Raw genomic sequence first — 14,364 nt, forward strand, 5'->3', positions numbered from 1 at the left:
GTAGTAACTCTATTCCTGGTACAGGCTCCCTATCCAAATTCTTTTAGGCAGAAGCTAAAAAGCTGTTCTGAGTCTGTTGGGTCTTAATTGCTTTCAGCTAAAACAATCCACATGTCAAATTGGTACTTTAGGGGTGACATACTCTCCGCTTCCTTTCTCTTGACTGCACTGTACTAATTATGCAGGTTTAGGTGTTTGGTAGTTTTCTAAACATTAGACTAAATATATGTAAGCTATCAGCCCTTCTATATGACAGAAGACTATAGTGTACTACTTTTGCTTTGATTTTCAATGAACTGATCCATTATGTGATTCCAAATATTTATGTAGAGATTTAAGAACATATACTAAAAGAAAGATATAATTCACTGTGGTGAGAGTAATTATACTTAGATCTAATATAAGTAGAATATAAGATGGTAGAATTACATTTACTTCATGAAAAGATCAAGATGTTATAGGCTCATCATTATTGTTTGGATCCCAAGACATGGAATTGGCTACTGTTCGGGAGTCACTGCTTCTTCATAGTGGACATTAATATTAGAGCCCAATGGGTATGGAGTTGAAAAGTAGCTGGTTTCTCTGAACACTAAGGATGGCAAGGATGAGAAACCTTAAATAACTCTAGTGACAGGATAACTCATCTTCTTCTCTCTCTTCCTCTAGCCTTCCCTGTCTGGTCCCCCACTTTCTCCTCTGTCAATTCATGTTGATGATTCCAACTACTTTGCAGCTTTCCTAAATCTTCTTTGTAAAGAGAGGCTATCGATCCTCTGTTTTCTAGTAACAGTGTGACTGTCAAAATATATTTCAAATATTTCTTATTTCCCTTTGTCTTCTCATGATGACCCTTGGCCCAGGTGTCCTGGAATTGCTTTCAAGTTGTGTGATTCTGAAACTGTTGTTTTGTTAACTGTTCCAGTGACTGACTACTTTGGAAAATAGGAAAAAAGGACACTTCAGAGTCATCTGGAAGAACCCTAAGTCAACTATCACCTCAGAGTTTATAGTATCAAGAGATTATTTTCCATATGGCTAGTGAGAGATAATAATGAAAGGCAAAATATATACATGAATGATGACTCATGAGGCTCGGTTTGCACTATGTATCAACCATTATTTGAATGTTTTCTCTAAGACTTTCACTTTGTGCTATTGTTCATCTAGTCATTATGGAAATTTAATTGTTCACATTGCAATTTATTAGCTTCCTGGAATACAGTCATGTGTGTTAATTCTTCTACATGTTACAAGTTAAGAAATAAAACGAAATTTAAGTTAAAAGTTACCAAAGAGGGATCCCTGGGTGGCACAGCGGTTTAGCGCCTGCCTTTGGCCCAGGGCGCGATCCTGGAGACCCAGGATCGAATCCCACGTCGGGCTCCCGGTGCATGGAGCCTGCTTCTCCCTCTGCCTGTGTCTCTGCCTCTCTCTCTCTCATTCTATGTGACTATCATCAATAAATAAAAAATTAAAAAAAAATAAAAAAAAAATAAAAAAAGTTACCAAAGATATTTCGAATGCATAATTCCCACCCAGGAAGTATATAAAGAAAAGCTTCTAGAAACCTGCTAAACACTAACACATTATATTCCAGTTATGGGGGGAAAAGTCCAGCTAATGAAGGAATGGTGGGAGACAAGTGTTTCTGAAGCCTGTTCAAATCCAACTTGTATGTTCATTTTTATATGTGTATATATTTATATATACACTCATATATATGTATGCTTTCTAATTAAAGTATCTTTTTGCTACTACAAAAATTATTTTTTAACTATTTTCCCTGTAGCTAGAAAAATGTAGTACACATACATAGAACTAACCTAGAGCCTATGAACAATTGGTTCCCAGCATTGGACCAAACACCACACATCTGGAATCCAGGAAGTAGCTTACAGAGCCAGCCACTTCTCAGTGTTTGTGAAGAAAGCAAGTTATCAATTTATTCTCTCAGTATATGGTCAACAACTGAAGATACAGAAGGGAAGAGACCATAGATACTCACTAAATCTCTTTCAAATAATTTTGCCTCTCTTTTGCAGGTGACTGAAATATGGAAGACGGAGATGGATTTTTATTCAAATTTAAAGGATATTATTTTTATCGCAAAGGAATTGATATTGACTTTATAGAAAACTTAGATAATTTTGAAATCAGAGAAGATGATGTCTTCATAATCACTTACCCTAAATCTGGTTAGTTCTATATTCTAATAGCTAATCTAAGAAATCAGATGATACTTTAATAATGTGGGAACTGTCTTTTTAGTAGTATTCTATATGGATATATACACTTCTTCTACTAGATATCATGGTGTATTGAATTTAATATCCTATGAAATAAGGTCTTTTACAATGTAGCTACAAGTAATTTTTGTTTTGTTTTTTTTTATTTTATTTATTTATTCATGAGAGACAGAGAGAGAGGCAGAGACATAGGTGGAGGGAGAAGCAGGCTCCTCACAGGGAGCCCGATGTGGGACTCAATCCTGGAACCCCGGGATCGCACCCTGAGCCAGAGACAGACACTCAACCGCTGAGCCACCCAGGCGTCCCTACAAGTTATTTTTGATGTAGACAAAGAAATGGAGAAAATATTGAAGTAGATATTTTAAAGACACCCTATCAAACACTAAATTGCTAAATTGGGCTGGGAAGGCTGCAGAAATATTTATCATTTAGAAAGTTGGGCAGCCCGGGTGGCTCAGCGGTTTAGCGCTGCCTTCAGTCCAGGGCGTGATCCTGGAGACCCAGGATCAAGTCCCACATGGGCTCCCTGCATGGAGCCTGCTTCTCTCTCTGCCTGTGTGTGTGTGTGTGTGTGTGTGTGTGTGTCTGTGTGTCTGTGTCTCTCATGAATACATAGATAAAAATCTTAAAAAAAAAAAAGAAAGCTACCTTGAAGTATAGTTGAAGTTGTATTTAATAACCAAGTGCATGAGAAGGAGGAAATTTAATTTATACTAATTATCACAGTGTGTAATAATACTCAATTATTTGGGTCTTATTTTGCTAGAGCACTCAGAAAGGACCAAAACATACATACATGTATACAATGCATATATACATAAATGTGTGTGTATATACATGCATGTCTATTCAAGTCCTTTATCCATGTTTTAAGTGGGTTTCTGTAATCTTTATTATTGTGTTATATGACTTGTTAATATATTTTGGATATTAACCCCTTATTTGATAAATGACTTACAAATATTTTTTTCCTTTTAATTTAATTCCTTTAATTAAAGGAATCCTTTAATTCCTTTTATTTTTCTTCTTGTTGATAGCTTTCTTTGCTGTACAGAAATGTTTTTTGAGTTAGGCTCAAAAGATGGACACATTAAAGATGTGTATTAGAAAAATATATAATTAGCACATTAAATCTGTGGTTTCATGAATATCACTACTTTGGATAAAAGTGAAATCAATAACAATGTTACACCTAAGACTATGTCAAGAAAAATATTGAGTAAATAGTACAGGAGGGCAAGTTGGAAGTGTCTATTCAAAACAAAAATATAAATAGCTGAGGACTCTGCAATTGAACTTCTGGGAAACAACCCTGAGTAAATATATATATATATATATACACGCACACAAACACACACACACCAACATACACACACACATAATCTTCCAATGTGGCGATTTGTAATAGCAAAAGTAGAAAACAGTCTTAACTAGCCAGCACAAAAGAAACAGGTAAGACGTGATAGAGTCATATGATGACACTCAATATGGCAGTTACAAAGGATGAGTTGAACCTACTTTAGGAAAAACAGCATGCATAGACCTCAAAAATATTGTTAAGCAAAGAAAGCAAATTGCAGGACTCAATATAACATTTGGATTAAACACACAATAATGTTTTCAAATTACTCATATATGTAAAAGTCTTAAAAAGAATTTAGATGGACATACAGCAAACATAATAGCATATTAGAGAGGGAAGGCAATGATAGTCAAATGAGGCTAGCTTTACTTATAAATCTAATTTCTTAGAGAATGGATTTATGTGTCACTTGAATAGTTAGAACTGATTTCACATTTGAAAAACAAAAATGTAGTATACAATCAGGACAAAGTGATGGTCTGACAGTGCGTGAACAAGTAAAGGCTGACCTCATGGCTGCAGGCTGTGCTGCCTCTGCACAGTTCCTGCAGCTGACACAGTTAGTTCCCAAAAAGATCTTCATACACATTTGGCCTGGATGTGCTCCAGGCTATCTCTCTCCGACTTCCTTACCACCCAAGTTGGGGCCCAGGCACCTGGATACCATACATGTTTGAAGCTGTAGGCTTCTTCACACCTTTCACCATCCAGGTAAATCCCATTGGTGCCCTGGAACTTTCTCAATAACCAAGACATTTAGCATCTCCCAGATTTGGAGGCTCCTTCTGTCCCCAGCAATTGGGATCAGAGCTCTCAGGGGTCCAGGGATGAGAAGGCTTGTATTCTGATGGGTTAGCACCTACTGGGCTCCAAGCAGGGATAAGATCCTCAGTGAGGAGCTTGACATCATTAAACCCTATGGGGTAGGTCATATTGTTAGCCCCATTTTACAGATGAGAAAACTGAGGCATAGAAAGGTCAAATGACTTGCCCAACATCAAACTAGTGAATGATTAATAAAAGGGACTAGAAACCACAACTGTCTGTCCTCAGAGCCCAACCAAATCCTACCAGTTTGTCAAGATTCAGCTCAGGAAGCCTGGAGGTGATCATCCTCTTCTCATCCTTCTCATTCTTCTTCTTCAAAGTATGCATAAATATGATTCAGCTGACTGTGGGAAACAATGAACCCACTGCATCTCCTCAGTAGTAGGGTAGAGATCATGTCTGATTCTGCTCTATATTTCTAGAACAGAGCCTGACAAATAGAGGGTGCTCAATATATGTCTGATGAATGCACAAATATATGAAAACACGAATGAGTGATTAAGGGCAATTTTGTCTGACTGATTCCTATGAGGTCCTTGATACCTTTGCCCAGGTGTGGGGTGCTGTAATACTGAGCTCTCTTGGAATTAAATTCAGCCTAGGATCCTTCTAAAATGAGTCTCCAATATCTTTATGATTTTACAAACACACCCATATGTAAACATATGGACTAATATATACACACGCACATACTCCACACAAACAAGATGCAAGGGGTCTGACCCATGATTATGGGTGATGAGCAGGAGGTCTTGGAGGGGGCTAGGAGTGAGCAGGAATGGACAGATGGCCCTGTTCAGCTCAGATGAGCTCAGCACCTCATTGCAAAGGCCAAGGTGCTCACTGTAGCTCAGGAATTTTTGCCCCAGAGCTAACATCACCTCAATTCTACTTGGTACTTGAAAGCAGTGCCTGAATCCCATGACTCTACCAAACAGGGACAAGAAATAGGGGAATGTTAGGGGCCAAATATTCAGAGATTGGGAGAGGGGCAGCTTAGGGATCCAGACAGAGCAGGAGGGCAGGAGGGCAGAAGTACTGCTACCGCTCATTGGACTTGGGGTTGGCATCTGAGTACTTAGTGAGATCGAAGGTTAGGATTCTGCTGCTCACACAGTTCCCTTACTCAGGGCAGACTCCCATGAGGCTCTGAGTCTTGGTGTAGAACTCCTCCTTGAGAGAGATGACAATGGCCTGGAAGTTGCAACTTGATTGCTCCTTGATATAATTTGCTACCTTGCCAATGTCACTGCTCTCCAGGGCAGCATCGATCTCATCCAGGATGAAAAAGGGGGCTGGCTTCTAGCTGTGAATGGCAGTGAGCAAGCCAGAGCTGCCACTCTTCTCCCCCCTCAACAAGTTCACCATAGACCAGAAGCATTTGCCAGGAGCCATCAGTTGTAACTGATGCCATCCAAGTAGGGTTCCTAAGGGTTCTCAGGGCCCAGGAATGCCTGGGCACTGTTGTCAAGGGATATGGCCTCATCGATCTCATCAGTGTTGGTGGCCACAGATTCAAAACAAGCGTTGAAATGGTCAAAGTGCTCCTTCTTGATCTGTTTGAATCCCTGCTTGGCTCTCTTGGCTTGCTTTTCAGTCTTCTCCCAGCTTATCTGAGGTCTCCTGTAACTTGCCTTGGACACTTTCCAGCTTTTCTATGGCTTTCATGTTAGGGGTAGCGATATGCTGGAGTATACACTCTGTTGCTTATTCAGCTTCTGCTGCAGTGTATTCATCTCCTGTTTGATCTCCTCAGCCTGGGTACCCTTCAGATCTTCACACAGCTCACCATAGTCAATCTCAGTGTGGGCCTCTCATGCAGAGACACTGGAAGTTCACTGGGAACCACTCACTGAATCCTCACCCTGAGAGCTACCCTCTCCCTGACTAATGTCATCCATAGTGCTCTTAGACAGGGGTAACTTGATATCCTAGATCTTGCAAGTCTGTAGCACGTTGTGGCAGTCACTGCGTTTCTTTCTTTTTTTTTTAAGATTTTTTTAAAAAAGATTTATTTATTTATGACAGAGAGAGAGAGAGAGAGGCAGTGACACAGGTAGAGGAATAAGTAGGCTCCGCGCCGGGAGCCCGGCGCGGGACTTGATCCCGGGACTCCAGGATCGTGCCCTGGGCCAAAGGCAGGAGCCAAACCTGCTGAGCCACCCAGAGATTCCCCCCCCCCCCGTCACTGTGTTTCTGTTCAAGCTTGGTCCCAATGGCTGTTACTTCCTTCTGTAAATGGGTCATTTCTTCGTTGGTGTCCCAGTTTCTTACGAATCTCCCCCATCTCACCTCAGATCTCTTAATCAGATGCTGATTCTTCAGGTCCTGTAGCTGGGCCATGGCCTCATCCATGGTCTTTATGTGTCTTTGCTCTTCCTTCTTGAGCTCTTCTATCTCCTTTTCATCCTTTTTCACAGCCTTTTCCCACATGTTATACAGAAGCTTTTTAGTTGATGTTAATGTTATCCTACTTGCTTATTTTTTGCTTTTGTTGCATTTGTTTATACTGTCATATCCAACTCCCATAAAAAAGTCGTTGCTAAGAGCAATGTTTTCCAATAAGAGTTTTATGCTCCAGGTCTTACATTCATGTCGTTAATCTGTTTTGAATTAATGTGTGTAGTGTGAGAGAGTGGTCCAGTTTCATGCTTTTGTATTTGGCTGTCTAACTTTTCCAACACCATTTGTCCGCATTGTATATTTTGGGCTCCTTTGCCATCAGTTAAGTGACAATGTGTTGGTTTATTTCTGGGACCTCTCTATTGTTCTATTTATCAATGTGTCTTTTTAAATGCCATACCATGCTGTTTTGATATTATAACTTTGTAATATTATTTGAAACCTAGAAGTGTAATGCTTCAGGCTTTGTTCTCTTTTCTCAAAATTACTTCGTCTATTTGGGGTCTTGTTTACTTACAAACGAATTTTGGAATGGTTTGTCCTATTGTGAAAAATGCCATGGTAACATTCATAGGTATTGCATTGAATCTGTAGATTGCTTTTTATAGTATAGACCTTTTTTTGAAGATTTTTATTTATTTATTCATGAGAGACACACACAGAGAGAGAGGCAGAGACACAGGCAGAAGGTGAAGCAGGCTCCCTGCAGGGAGCCCTACGTGGGACTCCATCCCAGGTCTCCAGGGTCAGGCCCTGGACTGAAGGTGGTGCTAAACTGCTGAGCCACCCCACCTGGGCTGCCCCTAGTATAGATATTTTAACAACGTTGTTTATTCTAATCCATGAGCATAGAATGTGTTTTATTTGTGTTTTCTTCAATTTATCAGTGTCTTACGGTTTTCAATGTACAAGTCTTTCACCTCCTTGAATATATTTATTCTTACATATTTTATTCTTTTTCATGCTATCATAAATGGGATGTTTCTGTTTCTTTTTCTTTCTTTTTTTTTTTTTTTTTTTTTTTTTACCAGTCAGCTTTTATTGGATATTAATTGTGAATTAGGCAGTGGAAGGATTCAGGGATGCCAGGCAAAAGTCATGGTCAGGAATGCCAAATGTGCTTTCACACTGGGCCCTCTTCAGTGGTACTTGTGAAGCCGTTCATGTGTGAGCTCCTTGTAAGAACGACAGTAGTTGAAAAGCACATAAGCAACCAGTACCATAGAAATCCCAGCAACGCCCCCTTCCTTCACATTGATATACTTGTGGTAATACCGGTAGTAACCTCTTTGAAATGCTCCAGCAATGCCCTTAGGGGTGAAGTCCCGCATCAGTATCCAGCCTGGCAGCTCTCCTACTTTCACCTCCATGAGCTTCTTTTCTTTCACTGGTATGGATGACGCCATGAGTCCTCAAATGGGATGTTTCTTAATTTCTCTTTCTGATAGTTTGTTATAATTGTGTTGAAATGCAACTTATATTTATATCCTGATTTCATATCCTGCAAATAAAAAATTCAAATGGATTGTTTATTAGTCTTAAAAGTATTTTTGAGAGAGTCGTTAGGGCTAGCTATATACAATATCATTATCATCTACACAGAGAGATAGTTTTATACTTCATTTGCAATTTGGATGTATTTTCTTTCTTTCTTTTTTTTTTTTTTGCCTAATTGCTCTCTTAGGATTTCCACAAAAACTACTGAGAATGGGCATCTTGATCCTGGTTTGATCTTAGATGAAAGATTTCTGTTGTTCAACATTGGATATAATGGTACCTGTGAGCTTGTCATAAATGGCATTTTGTAAGCTGACATATGTCCTTCCATACCCATTCTGTTGAGACTTTTTGTCATGAATGGATGTTCAATTTTCTCAAATACTTTTTCTGCATCAATTGGATGATAATGAAGTTTTCATGGTTCATTTTGTTGATGTGGTATATCATCCTGATTTGTGGATGTCGACTCATCCTTGTATCTCTGGAATAAAGAGTACCTGAGAATGGTATATGGTTCTTTGAATGTATTTTGTTTTAATTTAATGTTTTTATTTAAATTCTAGTTAGTTAACAGATACTGTAATGTTAGTTTCAAGAGTAGAATTTAGTGATGTCCCCTCACATGACCCTTAGTGCTCATCACAATACGTACCTTAATACCCACCACCCATTTAACCCATTCTTCCTCTACGTTCCCTCCAGTAGCCCTCAGTTTGTTCTCTGTAGTTAAGAGACTGTTTTATGGCTTGCCTCTCTCCCTTTTCCCCCCTCTATGTTAATCTATTTTGTCTTTTAAATTCCACAATATGAGTGAAATCATATGATATTTATCTTTCTCTGACTTATTTTGCTTAGCATAATACACTCTAGCTCCATCCGCATTGTTGCAAATGGCAAGGTTTTATTGTTTTTGATGGCTGAGGAATATTGCATTATATATATATATATATATATATATATATATATATATATATATATATTACATCTTCTTTATGCATTCATCAGTTAATAGACGTTTGGGCTCTTTGCATCATATGGCTATTGTTGATAATGCTGCTATGAACATGGGAGAGCATGTATCCTTTTATTTCAGGATTTTTGTATCCTTTTGGTAAATACCTGGTAGTGCAATTGCTGGGCTATAGGGTAGTTCTATTTTTACCTTTTTGAGGAATTTCCATACTGTTTTCCAGAGTGACTACACCAGTTTGCATTCCCACCAATGTTGCAAGAGTGCCCTCTTTTTCTGCATCATTGCCAACATATATTGTGTCCTATGTTGTTAATTTCAGCCATTCTGATAGGTGTGTGGTATTATCTCATTGTGGTTTTGATTTGTAATTCCCTGATGCTGAGTGATTTGGGGCATCTTTTCATGTGTCTGTTAGCCATCTAGATGTCTTCTTTGGAATAATATTTATTCATGTCTTTTGCCCATTTCTTGACTGGATTATGTGTTCTTTGGCTGTTGAGTCTGATAAGTTCTTTATAGATTTTGGATGCTAACCCTTTATTGTATATGTAATTTGCATAAATCTTCTCTTGTTCTGAAAGTTGCCTTTTAGTTTTGTTGACTGTTTCCTTCACTGTGCAGAAATATTTTATCTTGATGACATCCCTATAATTCAGTTTTGCTTTTGTTTCCCTTGCCTCCAGAGACACATGTAGTAAGAAGTTGTCTTGACTGATGTCAAAAAGGTTTCTGTCTTTGTTCTCCTCTAGGATTTTGAAGGTTTCCTGTTTCAAATTTAGGTCTTTCATCCATTTGAATTTATTTTTGTGTATAGTGTAAGAAAGGGTCCAGTTTTATTCTTCTGCATGTGGCTGTTCGGTTTTCTCAGCACTATTTGTTGAAGAGACTATCCGATTGTCTTTTTTCTGTTGGATGTTCTTTCTTGTTAGGTTGAAGATTAGTTGACTGTATAGTTGTGAGTCCATTTCTGGATGTTCTGTTCTGTTCTATTGATCTATGTATCTGTTTTTGTGTTGGTACCATATTCTCTTGATCATTACAGCTTTATAATATAACTTGCCATCCAGAATTGTGATCTCTCCAGGTTTGTTTTCCTTTTTCAAGATGACTTTGGTTGTTTGGGATCTTTTGTGGTTCCATACAAATTTTAGGATTGTTTGTTCTGGCTCTGTGAAAAATGCTGTGGTATTATTTATGTATTGCATTGAATGTGTAGATTGTTTTGGGTAGTATAGACATTTTAACTATATATATTCTTCCCATCCACGAACGTGGAATATTTTTCCATTTCTTTGTGTCTTAGTTTTTAGCACACAAGTCTTTTACCTCTTTAGCTAGGTTTATTCCTAGGTATCTTACTGATTTTGGTGCAATTGAAAATGGAATAGATTCCTTGATTTCTCTTTCTGCTGCTTCATATTTGGTGTATAGAAATAGAAATGCTGATTTCTATGGTGTATAGAAATGTTGATCTTGCATCCTGTGACTTTACTGAATTTGTGTATCAGTTTTACCAACCTTTTGGTGGAGCCTTTTGGGTTTTCTACATAGAATATCATTTTGTCTGTGAAGATTGAAAATTTGACTTCTTTGGTGATTTGGATGCCTTTTATAACTTTTTGTCATCTGATTACCAAGGCTAGGACTTCTAGTACTATGTTAAGTAACAATGGTGAGAGTGAGAATCCCTGTTGTGTTCCTGACCTTAGAGGAAAGCTCTCAATTTTTCCCCTTTGAGGATGATATTAGCTGTGGGTTTTTTATATGTCATTTATAATGTTGAGGTATTTTCCATCTATCCTTACCTTGTTGAAGGTTTTTATCCAGAATTGATGCTGCATTTTGTCAGATACTTTTCTGCATCTATTGAGAGATCATGTGATTCTTTCTCTTTCTTTTATTAATGTGGTGTATCACATTGATTGATTTGCAAATATTGAACCACTTTTGCAGCCCATGAATAAATCTCACTTGATCATAGTGAATGATTCTTTTAACGTACTCTTGGATTCAATTCACTAGCATTTTGTTGAGAATTTTTACATCCATGTTCCTTAGGGATATTGGCCTATATTCTCTTTTTTAGTGGGGTCTTTGTCTGGTTTTGGAATCAAGGTAATGCTGGCCTAGTGGAATGAGTTTGGAAGTTTTCTTTCCATTCCTATTTTTGGAATAGTTTGAGAAGAATAGGTAAGTAATCCTTCTTTAAATATTTGGTTGAATTTCTTTGGGAAGTCATTTAGCCCTGGACTTTTGTTTCTCTTCTCAAGCAGAGTTTTGCTTACTGATTCAATTTCTTTAGTCTGTTCAAATTTTCTATTTCTTCTTGCTTCAGTTTTGGTAGTTTTTATGTTTCTAGGAATGTATCCATTTCTTCCTGATTACCTAATTTGTTGGCATATAATTTTTCATAATATTGTCTTATAATATGTTTGTAATTCTGTGGTGTTGGTTGTGATGTCACCTCTCATTTCTGATTTTATTTATTTAGGTCCTTTATCTCTCTCTCTCGATAACTCTGGTTAGTGCTTTATCAATTTTATTAATTCTCTCAAGGGACTAGCTCCTGGTTTCATTGATTTGTTCTAGTGAGGTTTTTGTTTGTTTCTATATCATTTATTTCTTCTCTAATCTCTATTTTTTTCCCTTCTTCTGTTGGCTTTAGGATTCATTTGTTGTTCTTTTTCTATCTATGCTTTAGGGGTTAGGTTATATTGTGTATTTGAGATTTTTCTTGCTTCTTGATGTAGTTCTGTACTGCTGTATACTTCACTCTTGTCTGTTCTTGCTGGATCCTAAAGATTTTGGACTCTCCTGTTTTCAATATCATTTGTTTCCATGTACTTTTTATTTATTCTGTAATTTCCTGGTTGACCCATTCATTTTTTAGTAGAATGATCTTTAACCTCCATGTGCAGTGGTCTTTGCAAATTTTTTCCTGTGGTTGACTTCAAGTTTCATGATATTGTGGTCAGAAAATATTCATGGTATGGTTTCACTCTTTTTGTACTTAATAAGCCTGGTTTATGACCTATTATGTGATCTATTCTGGAGAATGTCCCATGTGCACTCAACAAGAATGTGTATTCTGGTGCTTTAGGATGAAATATTCTGTATCTGTTAACTTCATCTGGTCCAATGTGTCATTGTTTCCTTGTTGATTTTCTGTTTAAATAATCTATCCATTGATGTAAGTGATGTGTTAAAGTCTCCTATTGCTGTTATATTATCATTGATGAGTTCCTTTGTGTTTATTATTAAATGTTTTATATATTTGGGAGCTCTAGGTTGGGGGCATAAATATTTATAATTGCTTGATCTTTTTCTTGGATAAAACCCTTTATAATATCGTGCCTTTTTAAATCTCCTTTTACAGTCTTTGATTTAAATCTACTTCTGATAGAAGTATAGCTACTCTGCTTTCCTTTTGACATTTGTTTGCATGATGAATGTTCTCTCTCCCTTCACTTTCAATCTGCAGGTGTCTTTAGATCTAAATGAGTGTCTTGTTGGCAGCATATACATGGGTCTCGCTTTTTTATCCATACTGACACCCTTTATCTTTTGACTGGAGCATTTAGTCCATTTACATAGAAAGTAATTATTGACAGATATGAATTTAGTGTCACTTTATTACTTATATCAGTGTTGTTTCTGGAGATTTTCTCTGTTCCTTTCTAGTCCATGTTTGCTTTTGGTTTTTCTTTCCCATTCATTGAGTCACGTTCATATTTCTCACAGAGCTGGGTAGTGGTCACAAACTCCTTAGTTTTTGTCGGTCTGGAAAATACTTTTTATCTCTCCTTCTATTGTGAATGAAAGCCTTGTCGGATAGAGAATTCTAGGCAGCATATTTTTCCCCTCCAGCACATTGAATATATCATATCACTCTCTTCTGGTGTGCTAAGTTTCTGTGGAGAGATCTGCTGCTGACCCTATTTGTGTTTCCTTGTGAATTATGGATTTCTTTTCCCTTGGTACTCACAGGATGTTTTCATATCTCTATACTTTGCAAATTTAACTACAATATATTTTGGTGTTCACCTGCTTTTGTTAATTTTGATAGGAGTTCTCTGTGCCTCCTTGATTTGGATATCTGTTTCCTTCCCCAGATTAGGGAAATTTTCAGGTCTAATTTCCTTAAAAACTTTCTGCTCCTTTTTTTCCCTCTCTTCTTCTGGGACTCCTATGATATGAATGTTATTATGTTTTATGGAGTCTCTGAGTTCCTAAGCCTGCATTTGTGATCTAATACTTCTCTTTCTCTCTTCTTTTAACTTCATTATTTCTATAGTTTTATCTTTGATATCCTTTATTTGTTCCTCTGATTCTTCCATGTTTGTGGTCATTAAATCCAGTCGGTTTCAAATCTCAGTTATTGCATTTTTCATTTTTGTCTATTTTTTAGATCTTCATTCTCTGTGGCAAGGGACTCTATGATGTCTTCTATGCTTTTTTAAAGTTCAATTAGTATTATTAAAATTATTGCTTTAAATTTTCCATCAGGCATACTACTCATGTCAGTTTTGATTAAATCACTGGGCATGTTCTTTCTTTTGGGATAAATTCCTCCATCCAGGCATTTTGTCCAGGTCTCTGTCTTTTATTTTGTGTTAGGAAAGCCTATTAGTTTTCCTGCTCCTGAGAGTAATGGCGTTATAAAGAAGAGATCATATATTGTTCAGAGCCTGACATGTCAGGAAGTGTCTCTGGCATATACTGTGTGCACTCTATGGCTATGTTTTAGGTGCTCTTTCCCTCAGGTCCTGTTTAGAGTTTCTCTTTGCCTACAGTAGGGAGTGTTGAACCTTGACCACAGTGTGGTGGGTTTTAGGATTGTGCTGTGGTCTACTTGTTAAAAGACATGTGATGCATTTTCCACTAGAGCTGAAGGTTTATTTTATTTTTTAATTTTTTTTTAATTTTTTTTTGAACTGAAGGTTTAGTCAGTTCCCTATTGTCAGTAGACCTTGTGCCTGCAAAGGGTTTCTCCTAGTCTTCTGGGGGATGGGCCCACAGCTCCTGTTCTCAGGCAAACTTACCCT

The 14,364-nt window shown here is 37.5% G+C and overlaps 2 protein-coding genes across 2 annotated transcripts in view; one reads left to right on the top strand and one right to left on the bottom strand.

Moving 5' to 3' along the window:
- The window catches only part of LOC129499622 (amine sulfotransferase-like), a 35,462-nt gene that overhangs the window by 7,050 nt on the left and 14,048 nt on the right, over positions 1–14,364 (top strand). Inside the window, exon 2 of the mRNA XM_055309413.1 lies at positions 2,046–2,198. Coding sequence (XP_055165388.1) covers positions 2,057–2,198 — 142 coding nt within the window. The 5' untranslated portion in view covers positions 2,046–2,056. The remainder of the gene's footprint in view (positions 1–2,045; positions 2,199–14,364) is intronic.
- Positions 7,986–8,252, bottom strand: LOC129499623 (ATP synthase subunit f, mitochondrial-like). Its single transcript, XM_055309415.1, has one exon. The coding sequence runs from the start codon at positions 8,250–8,252 to the stop codon at positions 7,986–7,988; it is 267 nt and encodes an 88-aa protein (XP_055165390.1).

The sequence above is a fragment of the Nyctereutes procyonoides genome, unplaced genomic scaffold (assembly GCF_905146905.1).
Source record: "Nyctereutes procyonoides isolate TBG_1078 unplaced genomic scaffold, NYPRO_anot_genome, whole genome shotgun sequence".
Classification (NCBI taxonomy): Eukaryota; Metazoa; Chordata; class Mammalia; order Carnivora; family Canidae; genus Nyctereutes; species Nyctereutes procyonoides.

What these genes read in the sequence shown, in the direction of transcription:
- LOC129499623 (XM_055309415.1), bottom strand. Translation starts at nt 8,252, where the DNA reads ATGGCGTCATCCATACCAGTGAAAGAAAAGAAGCTCATGGAGGTGAAA.